This window comes from Mesoplodon mirus (assembly GCF_964341445.2).
Source record: "Mesoplodon mirus genome assembly, chromosome: 15".
NCBI classification, from domain to species: domain Eukaryota; kingdom Metazoa; phylum Chordata; class Mammalia; order Artiodactyla; family Ziphiidae; genus Mesoplodon; species Mesoplodon mirus.
Genome location: NC_138991.1, coordinates 32154500 through 32168042, shown reverse-complemented (window position 1 = coordinate 32168042; position 13543 = coordinate 32154500). Strand labels below are relative to the sequence as shown.

The following is a 13543-nucleotide window of genomic DNA, read 5'->3' as shown; positions in this document are numbered from 1 at the left end:
CTGAGCTACGTCCACCTGATCCTTGAAAAGGAAATCTGAGAGGTTCTTACTATCGCTTTTTCAATCCTATATAAGGTAGGTCAGTAAGGTAGCAAAACCGCATCTGGTTTTTTTTTTTTTTTTTTTTTGGCTCTTTCAACTCTTTTCCCTGATTCTTCTTAGAGGAAAATCTAAAACGGTGAGTAGCTGGTGGGCCTACCAGACCCCAGACTCTTCTTTCTTACACGCATTTATATTAGGTTGGTGCATGCTGTGCTCAGATTCTCTTTTCCCATGGAATTGACACATGGATGGATTTTGATCTCTGGTAGATGCGTTTTTTGATGTCTCTGATTCCCATCCTTCAGGACAGATAGCAACCCTTCCATAGAAGGTCTGCAAGCAGCCCAAGCTCTATCCTTCCCTAAATGGAATTTGCAACACTGCATTTCTCTGGCTGGTGTGTTAAAATGCTATTGTATTTGTAACACGGTTTACTTCTGAATGGTTTGTAGATGCCTATGTAAGTGGTCGATGATGTAATTATAATTTTTACAAGAAAACAGAATCGAATTGTTCTTTAGGTTGTATTTTTAAAGTTCATCTTTAACTCCATTCAGGAGAGGGCACTGAGACACAGGGGACTGGGATCTTCTCGATATTTGTTTTTTTATTTGGATATTCTGTCCCAGCTCTTAATACAATACTATGCTTATCACATTTAAAAATTTTTCAACAAATTTGCATTTTCTGTGGGCCTGGGGGTGTGGGGGGGTGTAGTCCCCCCAGACGTGCATGTTTCTGCTTGCCATTCACCACATCTTGTTTATTCTGTGTGAACAGGTGGAAAATGAGCATCACAGATGTCCTTAGTGCTGATGACATTGCAGCAGCCCTGCAGGAGTGCCAAGGTAAAGCGGAAACAAGGCAGGGGTGGGTTTCTCTCACGGACCTCTACCTCCCGAAAAGCTACAAAAATTAAAATGTGAACTTTGCTGAAAATTCATGGGATCAGAGAAAAACTTATTAACTAGATAACTACAGTGATAAAAATATGAGATCTGAACATATGATCACATTTCTGTAAGGTGAAAGAAACTTACTAAATGTGAAAAAGAGGAATCGGTGGATGCCATGTAGCCTGTTTGAATCTCATGATTGCATTTCTCCCACCAACTAGACCAGTGGTGCTGGCGTCTTGGATACACAGCCAGTAAAAAGAGCAGGGGGAGGCACAGAGGAGAGAAGGCGAGAGAAGGGGAGACGGACAAAGTCAAGTGGAGAGGGAAAGCTGGGAAGGGGGAAAGGAGATGAGAGCACAAAGCCATCCAGTCTTGGCTGCTTCAAAATCTCGGTCCCTGTAGCTCAATGCTATTATGAAAAGTAGTATGTTTAATAACCTATGTTTTCAGCACTTTGGCCCAAAGACAGAATGCAATCCAGTGAGCATCAGAATAACCCATTCTCTGTTCTTCAGACCCGGATACTTTTGAACCCCAAAAATTCTTCCAGACATCGGGCCTCGCCAAGATGTCAGCCAGTCAGGTGAAGGATGTTTTTCGTTTCATAGACAACGACCAGAGTGGGTACCTGGATGAAGAAGAGCTGAAGTAAGCTTTGTCCTAAGCCCGTCTGGCACCCCAACAATGCTAGCTGGGGCTGGGGTGTAGTGGGGGCCAGCCCCCTAAGTATCCTTCAGTGTCCAGCCTTGATGCTGGACATTGATGCTGGACACTCAGCAGATTCTCATGAAAGGGAAGAACATGAGTCGGTGGGCCACATATCTACCCATGCAAAATACTAAACATGGGCACCAAAGACTGTGGGTGCAAAAATTCATTAGTCTTAGAGGTTTTCTTGGGCAAACAGACTTATAACAAAATTCTGGAAAGATGTTTTAAAACAAAATGCCCACCGTTCGTCTCTACAATGAAGGAAGCCTTTGCCTGCTAAGATCTTGACTGATTATTGCAACTGTTGGAACAGACAGTTTGCTTCAAGAGAAAGGGGTAAGCATAGAAATGTGTGTGGGTTTTCAAAAATCTTTATTATCTTGTAGGTTTTTCCTCCAGAAGTTTGAGAGTGGTGCTAGAGAACTGACCGAGTCAGAAACCAAGTCCTTGATGGCGGCTGCAGATAATGATGGAGACGGGAAAATTGGGGCTGATGGTATGTTCACACCTGTACACAACATAAGAGACTTTAGCTCAGGCAGCATCTGGGGCAGGGAGCTTAGGCCATGAGATCAGACGGATATGGGTTAAAATCCCCCTTTCTTAACCTTGCTGAGCCTCAGTCTTCTCATCTGCAAAATAGAACTAAAGTGAGGATGCAAATGATGTATGTCAAGACTCTGGCATGATTCCTGGGGATGTACCATAGAAGCTGGTCCCACTGGTCACTGTCTATGAACCAGAAAATACTCTTCACCTGACCAGGGTACTAGCTACTTTCCTGGCCAATTATGTGCAAGACACCCTAATGCACCTTGAAAATAATGTAAGAAATCTCCACCAGTGGGATGTGAGTCTCTCTGAATAAGGGAAGGACTGACATTCTCAAGTATGTCTCATGCTAAAGAGTCTACTGACTTGAGTAGGAAAGCCTCTTAGCTTTCAAGGGGTTAAACAAATACGTTTTATTGGACAGTAGCCCGAAATATTAGAGAACAAATAAATCAATCATCATTTATGCAGTCTTCTGTATGCAGAGCCTTATATTCAAACTTTAGCATAATTGCATGGCTGTAGGACTATGTTTATCTGATTTTGTCAGGTTGCTTACATGATTTTCACCTTTGTGCATGTCAACCCAGGAGAACTTATGTGTGGTTCTTATGGTGGTACTAATTAAAATGTAAAACTGCTACTTTAGATCCTCATTTAAAAAATCTATTCAAAATGATACCACTATAACTTACTACATGAGACTTAACGCACCTTGTATAGATAGGTCAGAAAAATAACTTAGGTAAGGGAAAGTTGATTTATTTAAACCTAACCATGAAAGACTTCCAAATAAGCAAAGCTTACCGATAAATATAAAGCAAATCCCCAGTTTTCAATTTTAGTCTGTAGCATCCACACCTTATTATTATTATTATTATCTTTTAGTAATATAAATTTGGGGGGTAAGGTTAGGGTTCAGTAAAGAAAAGTTAGTTCAAAGTCCCGCTCTATTAAATGTTTCCTAAATATGCAATACATAGCTACTTAATAGAAAAAGAAAACCTCCCATTTCTGTCCTGAATTGACCAGACAAAAGGTTGAGTGAGCAGATTGTTATGGGCCACTATACTGAATTCACTCATTGTCAGAGAGAAATAAACTGGGTTGGCAAATTCTAACACAAGGGGCTCTTATCAAAAAACTAAAGATGTTTGTTAGATTAGGCAGGAAGATGGAATGCTGCAGACTGTCAGGACCAGTGGGCAGTGACACCTTTTCTTCCTTTTGTGCCCTTGGAGGGGGCCATGCCCATCATCTGACAATCAGCTTCATTCCCTTTCCTCTTCAGAACTCTCACTGGCCATAGCACGTCTGTAAAGTACCAAGCCATCCTCGCTGACCCTGTTCTCACCTCTTCTGTTCTAGAATTCCAGGAAATGGTACATTCTTAAAGGGCCCAGACTATGGAGATAGAATCAGCTGGAAGGCCTCCAAAGCCCCAGGAACTGGGACACCCCGCATCCTCCCCCTAATTTATTTATTTCCCCCAAAATGCTTCTGCAATTTGCCCATTGTTTTAGTTAGGTCATAAGACAGTCATCCGTGACTTTTTGGTGGTGGGTATGCCCTGATGACTCCTGTAAGATCCTCAGAAGACAAAAAATGCCTTTTAAAAAAATCATCCAATAAAGACACCTTTCTCATCATCTGCTGATGTGTGGGTGTGGTTTTTTTCCTTCGAGAGGTAGAGGGATGAAAGTAACTTGGAGACCGAAGGCTTTTAGGAAGAATTCTGGTCTTACCAGGCGTCAGGCTAGGGTTTTCTCAGCGATTTATCTGAGTCTGAAATGCCTATGAAGAGATTTTAGCCAGCAGAAAGTCATGCTTGCTTATGTGTTTTCTGCTACTGGGTGTTAGATTGCCATAAGCGAGATTTAAGTTAAAGCAAACAGTACAAGACAGGAAGAAGTGCGAGGCTACCGTGGCCCTAAAGCTAAGGAGACTTGCTATGCTGGTTGAGACAGGCAGACATATTTTCCAGCCTTTTTTTTTCTTAGAAAAACAAGCTATCAGACACTTGCCGGCTCTGACCCGTTCTCCTGTCTCCCCCCTCCCCCTCCCTTTCCCTCCCCCTTTCCCTCCCCCACTCCCCCAGTTCTCCCTCCCCCTCTCCACTTTCTCAGCCACTACTTTCCTGGCTCTTATTTGATACCACCTGAGCCAATTACACCCAGAATTGCCCGAACATTTGAGGCGAGCCTCAGGGTCCCATTACAGGACTTTCATTAGGGTGGGGCAATCTCAAGCCAGGAAATTCTCATTAGGCTGATTTCCAGGTGGCAGGTTCAAGCTGTTCTCTTGGGCTGACCCCCGGGTTGAGGACTCCTGGGAGGAAGCAAGGCATCTTCCCGGGAGCTCGTTTAAAAGCTCGCACTTTTTACCCCGACACAGAAGTTAACAACGCCCTGGGGGCCTCTCCTGGGTTTGCTGCCATCCTGCTGAGTAGCTTAGCAACTCTGAACTCCTGTTTTTTGGAGGGTTGTGGCAGAGCAGCTTTTCAAAGTGTGGGACATGTACCACAAGGGGGCCTCAAGATGATTTTAGGGGGACAGGGGTCAATACTGTTAAATTTAATAACCGTGTATTTATTTTAATAGGAATCAGGAAAATAAAAGCACAAACCTGATTTCAATATCGCCGCTTTAGAATGAGGCTATTAGACATTTGAAAGTGTACCGATTTGAAGATTTGAAGAATATTAAGTCACGTTGAAGGGACAAAACTCCTAAAGGTCGTTTTCAGATGAGTCAAACTGGGGAAATCTAGCCTGAAAATGAAGCACTCTTTGGGGAGAGCCAAAGAATGGAGCTGTGTCATGTCACGGCTCTCTTTTCCCCTCTCCCGGTACACACCTGCGCCTTCATGCTCTCCTCATTCCCCGGCCATCCTGGCAGGAATTGGGTTAGTTCCTCCCTACCTCTAGCTTCCCTGGGTATGTGACAATGTCTCCCACGTACCAGCAGAGGGCTTTCCGGGCCAGTACTGATGACCTAAGAGCCCTGATTCCTAAAACAATCCACATGTTGCCTTCACCGCGGCACAATGTGGATACTCTGATCCTCCTGATATTTCATTCACTCTGTTGGCCCTTCCCAGCTAAGGGCTCTTCATCCCAACAGTTCTGAAGGGGGACACTTTAAATAACTCAGCATGATCCTGTAGCCCTCTTTCCACGGGGCTCTGGCTACCATATGCCTCGGAGAAACAATGTGAATGATGATGCTTTTAAATAATGGTTATGAGCTTTTAATTGACTAAGCAATCCATCATCCACTGGAGCAGCAAAGGCAGCCTCAAAGCATCTAGTAAAGATCGTGGATTTCTGTTATTTTTTCCTGTCACTCAGGAGGGGACCTGTATGGGAATAATCACTGGAGGGGTTATTTGGAGCACCCAGGGGACACTGTGTCATTGGATGTTACTGATGTTCTGAATGTCTTGGGGAAGTTGCTTAGAGGATGGATGAATCGCCAAAAAGGATGAATCGCCACAAATTTTTCATACACAGAATGATGGTCGGTTATTCACGAATTGTGTTCATTCTACTGTTTCAAAAGTACAATTCAAATTATTTTTGCCCATTTCAATTACATCACTTTTTCATTCTTCTAACCCAGTCTTAGGAATTTAATTTCAGTCTCTATCAATAGATAATAAACAGCAATCAAAAGGAGCCATCTCTCTATATTTAACACCCAAAAAATGTCAGCTGGTATGCTTAAATGAAACAAAAATCTTGTGTGGTCTTGATTCATACCAATTTTTAATTATGTTGTTTGCATCTGGGGTGTTTGGGTCAGGGGGTGAGTATTCTACTCTGAATGCAGGTAATAACAGCTCTGGGCATTTGAACATATCTGTGAATTAGCACTTTTCATTTGGGGGGTTATTTTTCTGGGTGAGTATTCTACTCTGAATGCAGGTAATAACAGCTCTGGGCATTTGAACATATCTGTGAATTAGCACTTTTCATTTGGGGGGTTATTTTTCTAAGTTGAAATTTTGTAGAAACATTAGCATTTCCAAATTTTAGTGTTAAGTATAATTTGAAAACAAAAAACGTTTTCAAAAATTTCCTTAGTTTTAGTCATCATGTAAATATAGTACAAACAACTAATTTTTAAATGGGTCCTATTCAATATGTGCCTCATGGAAAAAAAAAGTGAAAGGACATATAGCAAAATGTTAACAGTAGTTATCTCCAGCTGGTAGGATTACAGAACAACAGATGAGCATGAAGGCTTTTTCAGTGGGGGAGCATAGTAACTAGAGAAAACAAAATACAGACAGGTAGAATTCACCCAATCAACCCACCTCAAGAAAGCATGTTCTCAGCAGTAGAATGATGTTATTTTGACTTTGAAATGAGGGCCTAGATTGCCTAGCAGGTCACAGAGCTGAAAAACCTGGTGTCTCTTATTTTCCCTAATTGCTAATAAAATAGGGTGGCAACAGTGGCTTTAATTTGGACTATTTTTACTTAACTATAATTTTAGTTTATAGTTTGGTAGTTATAATTTAACGGAACACGATCGCAAAGTCAGCTTCGTGAATGTGCTTAATTGTGGAGACTAATGAAAATTATTAAAATATTTGAAACGTTATTTAGTATCTTGCTTCAGCCTCTACACCCTATGAAATACGTAAACAGGTTTTCGCAGTTCTTTCCAGCTCCAAAACAAAGTGTAGCAAAATGGTGAAGATGTGAAATATTTGTCTAGTTGTTCAGGTTTACAAGCTACATAGTTAATTCCATGTAACGACTGCAGTTTAATTTTGTGTAATGAGTACTCGGGAATCCGATTTCAAGCAAAAACCTATCTTATATCTCTTCTGCTAATGTTAAGGTATGGTATTACTTTGCAAACACTTAAGAAGACAGATGAAATTGGAATCACCGGGATCGTTTCCATCTGGCCTGTTAATTTATTCACTGGAAAGGCTATTCATTTACATAATGTTTTAACTGGTTCCAAAAAGTCGACTTTTTTTGGAAGGGGGTGGATTTTGACATCATTTTCTTACGGGTTCTACAATGAAGGTAGATGGATTCACACCTTAAATTGTAAGGTATTTCAAACATACATCTGAGACTACACAGATATGTAGCAAACACCTGTGTACCTACTGCCTCACTGTACCAAACCTTGGCAGGAACTATCTGGTTGCTTTGTAATATGTCATCTTGCTTAGGCTGTAGGTATCTGGTTAGGGTGGGCCGCAGGAGACATCTTGCCTGGGATTAGGAGGATGGGAGTGAAGCAGCCATGGTACTGATGCTCCAGAGGTCGGTGCGGGGGTAGCTTACCTGCTGGCTCCCCTCTTTGCTGCGGGGCCCTCCTTCTGCTCCCAGCTCCAGGTGCGCTTCCTTCTGTGACAAAGGACACCAGCCTTTCCTGAAGGACATCAGAGTTGGGAGCAGTGAGAGACTGACATGAGTTCCAGTCTGTCCCTAGGGGTTCCAGTTTGTCCTCACTCTCCCCCTCTTTGCATCCATCTTCCCTTCCTGTCTGCTCTGCAGATTTCAAGCTTCAGCATCAAATGAAGGCAACAGCCTTATAGAGACTATTGAACCAGACCTCACAAGCTCATAGTACCTGTAATACATACATTTATATATATCACTGTATATATTACGTGACTACATAATTGCATAATACCTGTAATTTGTATCTAAAAAGTTACGTTATATGTAATACACATATATATATTTTCTAGATGGTTCTCATTCTCCAACTGAACACTGATTTACCAAATTTCCTTCAGGTTTTTCTTTTTCTTTTTTTTTTTTTTTGCAGTACGCGGGCCTCTCACTGTTGTGGCCTCTCCCGCTGCGGAGCACAGGCTCCGGACGCGCAGGCTCAGCAGCCATGGCTCACGGGCCCAGCTGCTCCGCAGCATGTGGGATCTCCCCAGACCGGGGCATGAACCTGCATCCCCTGCATCGGCAGGCGGACTCTCAACCACTGCGCCACCAGGGAAGCCCAGGGATTCATTTTTTAATAAAAAGAATCACACATTTTGGAAGATCCTTTACGGGTGATCACAGGAGGAGACGGAGATAGAGGACAATTTTAACTGCAGGAGAGAGATGTACCCTCAGGATGAAGGTCACCTCTGAATGACACAGTCTCTGGGCTCTAAGTCAACAGAGAAAAGATCGATTACTTGACTCATGGGTCTGTTATTTCTGCCAGCAGAGAGGAAGTGGCTCTTTGTACAGGTGGCCTTGGAGGTGTATATCACACCCAGACCTCTAGCCAGCAGTTTCCTCTTGGGGCTCAGTACTGAGATGAGCGTAGGGAGGAGAGAACTCAGTAGAATGTCTGATCAGTCTGTACCCGAGCTCTGTCTGCACAGCATGCAGCAGACAGAACTATGAAGGGGGAAAGTCCGTTTCTCCATCCTCCCTGTTCCTACCTCCATAACTGATCCATCAATACACTTACACTGTGTCCTTTAAGGCAGGCATTGCACTGCACAATAGGAACAAGAGGATGACTCCAATTGGGTCCTACCATTGACAAGCTCACTTTTCTTGTTAGTAGGGAGACATACATATGTGAGAACATGTCTAGAACCTCCCTCCCTGGAACTGTGTCTTCTTACCTGGAACTGTGCCTATATCTTATTCCCCTGGAATTTTGAGTCCACAAATTCTTTTTCTTTTTTTCAGCTTTACTGAGGTATAGTTGACATTTAAAATTGTAATATATTTAAAGTGTAGAACGTGGTGATTTTATATACGCATGGATTGTGAACGGATTCCCACCATCAAGTTAAGAAACACATCCATTGCCTCATATATTTACTTTTTTTTATGAAAACACTTAATTCTACTTTCTTAGCAAATTTCAGTTATACAGTACAGTGTTATTAGCTATAGTCACCATGTTTACATTAGATCCTTAGACCTTATTTATCTTATTAACTGAAAGTTTGTACCCTTTTACCAGCCTCTCCCTATTTCCCTCACCACCACCACCCAGTCCCTGGCAACCATTGTTATTCTACTCTGTTTCTTTGAGTTCCATTTATTTTTTAAAAGTTTCCACATATAAGTGATGCCACACACTATTTGTCTTTCTCCATCTGGCTTATTTCACTTAGCATAATGCCCTCCAGCCTCATCCATGTTGTCACAAATGGCAGGATTTCCTTTTTTCTCATGGCTGAATAATATTCTCTGTGTACATACATGCCACATTTTGTTTATTCATTCATCCATCAATGGACACTTAGGTTGTTTCCATACCTTGGATATTGTGAATCATGCTGCAATGCACATGGGAGTACAGACATCTCTTCTAGATAATGATTTCATTTCCTTTGGATATATACTCACAAGAGGAATGGCTGAATCACACGGTAGTTCTATTTTTAACTTTTTGAGGTATCTCCATACTGTTTTCCATAGTGGCTGCACCAATTTACATTCCCACTCATAGTGCACCAGAGTTCCTTTTTCTCTACATCCTGGCCAGCATTTACTGTCTCTTGCCTTTTTAAAAATAAACCTGACTGGTGTTAGGTGATGTCTTATTGTAGTTTTGATTTGTATTCCCCTGATTAGTGATGTTGAGTAACTTTTCATGTACCTGTTGGCCATTTGGATGTCTTCTTTGGAGAGATGTCTATTCAGACCCTTTGCCCATTTTTTGTTATTTTTTTCTATTGAGTTGTATTAATTCCTTGATATTTTGGATATTAACCCCTTATCAGATGTGTGGTTTGCACATATTTTCCTCCATTCCGTAGGCTGACTTTTCATTTTTATTTTATTTATTTATTTGCGGTATGTGGGCCTCTCACTGTTGTGGCCTCTCCCATTGCGGAGCATAGGCTCCGGACGCGCAGGCTCAGCGGCCATGGCTCACGGGCCCAGCTGATCCGCGGCATGTGGGATCCTCCCAGACCGGGGCACAAACCCGCGTCCCCTGCATCGGCAGGCGGACTCTCAACCACTGTGCCACCAGGGAAGCCCTCTCAAGATTTTTTAATTTCCCTTTTGGATTTCTTCTTTGACCTATTGGTTCTTCAAAAGCATGTTGTTTAATCTCCACATATTTATGAATTTTCCAGTTTTCTTCTTGTAACTGACTTCTAGTTTCATACCATTTGTCATTGGGAAAAATGCTTGATAGGATTTCAATCTTAAATTTATTAAAACATATTTTGTGGTGTAATATATGATCCGTCCTGGAAAATGTTTCATGTGTGCTTAAGAATGGTTATTCTGCTGCTGTTGGTTGGAATGTTCTGTGTATGTCTGCTAGAGCCATCTCGTCTAACATGTAGTTGAAGTCCAATATTTCCTTAGCGATATTCTATCAGGATACAGGACAGTGAAATTCGTCCAGAGGAGCCTACTCCCTCTGCACTGAGCCCAGGAGTACAGCCACTGGGAGGTGCTCTTGAATCTGTTTAAAAACTGTTTTTTGTTTGATGTGGTGCTGTGGGACTTGTGAATGTAAGCCTGGTTGGCTGTCAAAGCCAGGTAACTTGGGGTCCACACTTGGGTGGCAGCTGTAAATGTTGGGGCACTAGATGTATGGACAAGGTCCTCCAGGAAGAAACGGTGACTTGGTTTCACTGTTGGAGTGAACCAGTGGGAAAGTCAGGGAAAGCACCCATCAGCTATTTGGGGCGTCAGGAGGATCACAGTCAGACTTTACATGAGTGCTAAATTAGAAGCAGACCCTTAGGCAGCAGCTTGGAAAGTATGCAGTCAAATCCCTTCCATGGAAAGACAGAACGATAGGCATTTTTGTCTGCTCCCTCTGCACTGAGCCTTGGGGAAACAGCCATTGCACGTGCTCGTGTGCCCAGTAAGAACTGCTCCTTTGCTTGCTATAGTCCTGTGGGTCTGGTGGATGCAAATCCCACTGGATTTCAGAGTCAAGTGTTTTGGGGGACTGGCCCTCAGTGAGACTCTTAAAAGTTGAGGTGCTGGATGTGCAGTCCAAACCCGTCACTCCTCAAGGAGAAGCTAGAAGTTGGGGATTTCCTCCCAATCGTATGGAGCTGTGCAGGAGGTAGGGCTTATATGGCAAGAGTGTGTCTTAGACTTTGCTGCCCATTTTGATGTGGGTATTTTCTCATTCACCTTCCGTGTGGGAGTCATTCAGCTAGTTTCTGGATTTCTCTCAGATGAAGCGACTCTGTGTAGCTGTACGTTCAGTGCATTTGTGGGTCAAAGGATGCTCAGGAGCCTCCTACATCTCCAACTTGTCTCCCCTTCTGAGTTCACAAATTCTCTGTGCAAAGGATCTAATTTTCTATTTCTAAAACTGGACTTAGTTTTGAATCCCCATCATGCTGGGTGACAGAATCATAATTCAGGATGACATAAGGCAATCAGCCTCCTCCTCACCCTTCTTTCCCTGGTTGGAGAGAGGAAGTGGGTACTCCAAAGCCCTTCATGGGAAAGGAGTATCTGGTGCTGAGTCCATACTAGTGACCACTGAGTCATCCTCATTCCTCTCTAGTCTTGTGGGCTTCGGTGGTAGGTCCACCTAGGCCACAGATAGCTTCTCTTTGTCCTCATCTTATGGCATCTCAGGTCTGGCTTTCTCTGAATTACTTCTGTGCACAAGTAAAACATTTGGTTGCTTCCTGCATCAAAGTAGCACTTACCGCCTAGACACTCACGTGGCTATGGCTACCCTACTGTTGTTGCATCATGCTTGACACTGAGGGAAACTCTGCAAGGCTTGCCACCTCCCCAGCTCCACAGGGAACAATGTACACATCCACATCCTCTCTCCTCTGAGATCTCCAAACACATCTAAGTATCTATCATCATTACTCCTCCCACCTCACACCCAGGCAACACCCTAGGACTGTGAGAGAGGGGGATGCATCACTACCTAAGCTTTCTTGCTTCCTTGGCTTTTGAAACTTAAAAGCATTTTGATTCTGGTTTGTTTGGTTTTTTTTTTATCATCTCTCTCCTGTGGCAATCAATGCAACTGACTGAACGGGGCACAGGAGACAAAGTAATCAAGGAAGGAGAGGCATGCTGGGGAGAATGCTATAATGCTATAAAATGTTATCTTACCACATGTATATAGTACTTTGCACTTCATTTGTATCATCTAATATAATATTTGCAATAACCCTTTGAGGCAGGTACTAATCCTCATTTTTCAGAGGAGGAAACTGAGGTCAAAGAAGTTAAGTGAGTAGTCAAAGGTCATACAACTGGTAAGTGACAAAACCAGAACTAAAATTCAGGTGTTCCAACCTAAGCCCTGGACTCTTTCTACTACTCTTCCAACAGCATTTGTTCTGAAACAGAGGAAAGAATTCTTTAACCTGGAGTTTTCAAATTATGGTCCCTGGAGCCCCAGGGTCCCATGCAGGTGCTTTAGGGTCCCCCAGGGAGATAGAGATTGAGGGGCAGGTAGCTCCTGGAAAAGGCCAGAGGGACGTACTCTGAGGTCTCAATCCTCTCACATTCAACCAGGGTAGCTCTGTATCTATTTAATATACTAGAAGTTCTGACAGACTTTGGGGGGGAATAAAAAGGGGAGAGGGGATTTTGTTACCCTAAAATTCTTTGAAAATTATTAATGTCAAAACAAGTCTTTCTAACAGGAGCATGTCATACACTAAAGCAAGTTAGGACAGTAATCTTTTGTTGAATAATGATTAAGGGCTGGGAACTACTACACATACAATCATAGTCCCATTTAATTATTTTTTTTTCTTGCCCGGCACAGTACGGCTTGCAGGATCTTATTACCCAACCAGGGACTGAACACAGGCCAGGCAGTGAGAGTGCCAAGTCCTAACCATTGGACTACCAGGGAGTTCCCACCAATTTTTTTTTTTTAACTTATTTATTTTTGGCTGCATTGGGTCTTCTTGCTGCACGCGGGCTTTCACTAGCTGCAGAGTGGGGTCTGCTCTTCATTGAGGTGTGCGGGCTTCTCATTGTGGTGGTTTCTCTTGTTGCAGGGCACAGGCTCTAGGCATGTGAGCTTCAGTAGTTGTGGCACCTGGGCTTCAGTAGTTGCGGCACCTGGGCTTCAGTAGTTGTGGAATGCAGGCTATAGAGAGCAGGCTCAGTAGTTGTGGCGCACAGGCTTAGTTGCTCCGTGGCATGTGGGATCTTCCCGGACCAGGGCTCAAACCCGTGTGCCCTGCATTGGCAGGCAGATTCTTAACCACTGCGCCACCAGGGAAGCCCCACCCATTTAATTCTTAAAGTGAAATTCCTACTAGAAAAGAATTTACTATTACTTATTTTACATATAAGACACAGAGACTTGAGAAAGGTTACGTAATCAGTCCAAGGATGCACGCCTAGGGAGTGACAGAGCTAGAATAAG

General features: G+C 43.0%; 1 protein-coding gene across 1 annotated transcript; it reads left to right on the top strand.

The window, feature by feature from the left end:
• Window positions 1-670: 670 nt before the first annotated feature.
• Window positions 671-3598, top strand: OCM2 (oncomodulin 2; the record flags this gene model as incomplete). The annotated part of the gene is made up of 4 exons (XM_082645768.1): window positions 671-890; window positions 1457-1589; window positions 2039-2148; window positions 3573-3598. The coding sequence occupies exons 1-4, from the start codon at window positions 830-832 to the stop codon at window positions 3596-3598; spliced, it is 330 nt and encodes a 109-aa protein (XP_082501894.1). The 5' UTR covers window positions 671-829.
• Window positions 3599-13543: the final 9945 nt, after the last annotated feature.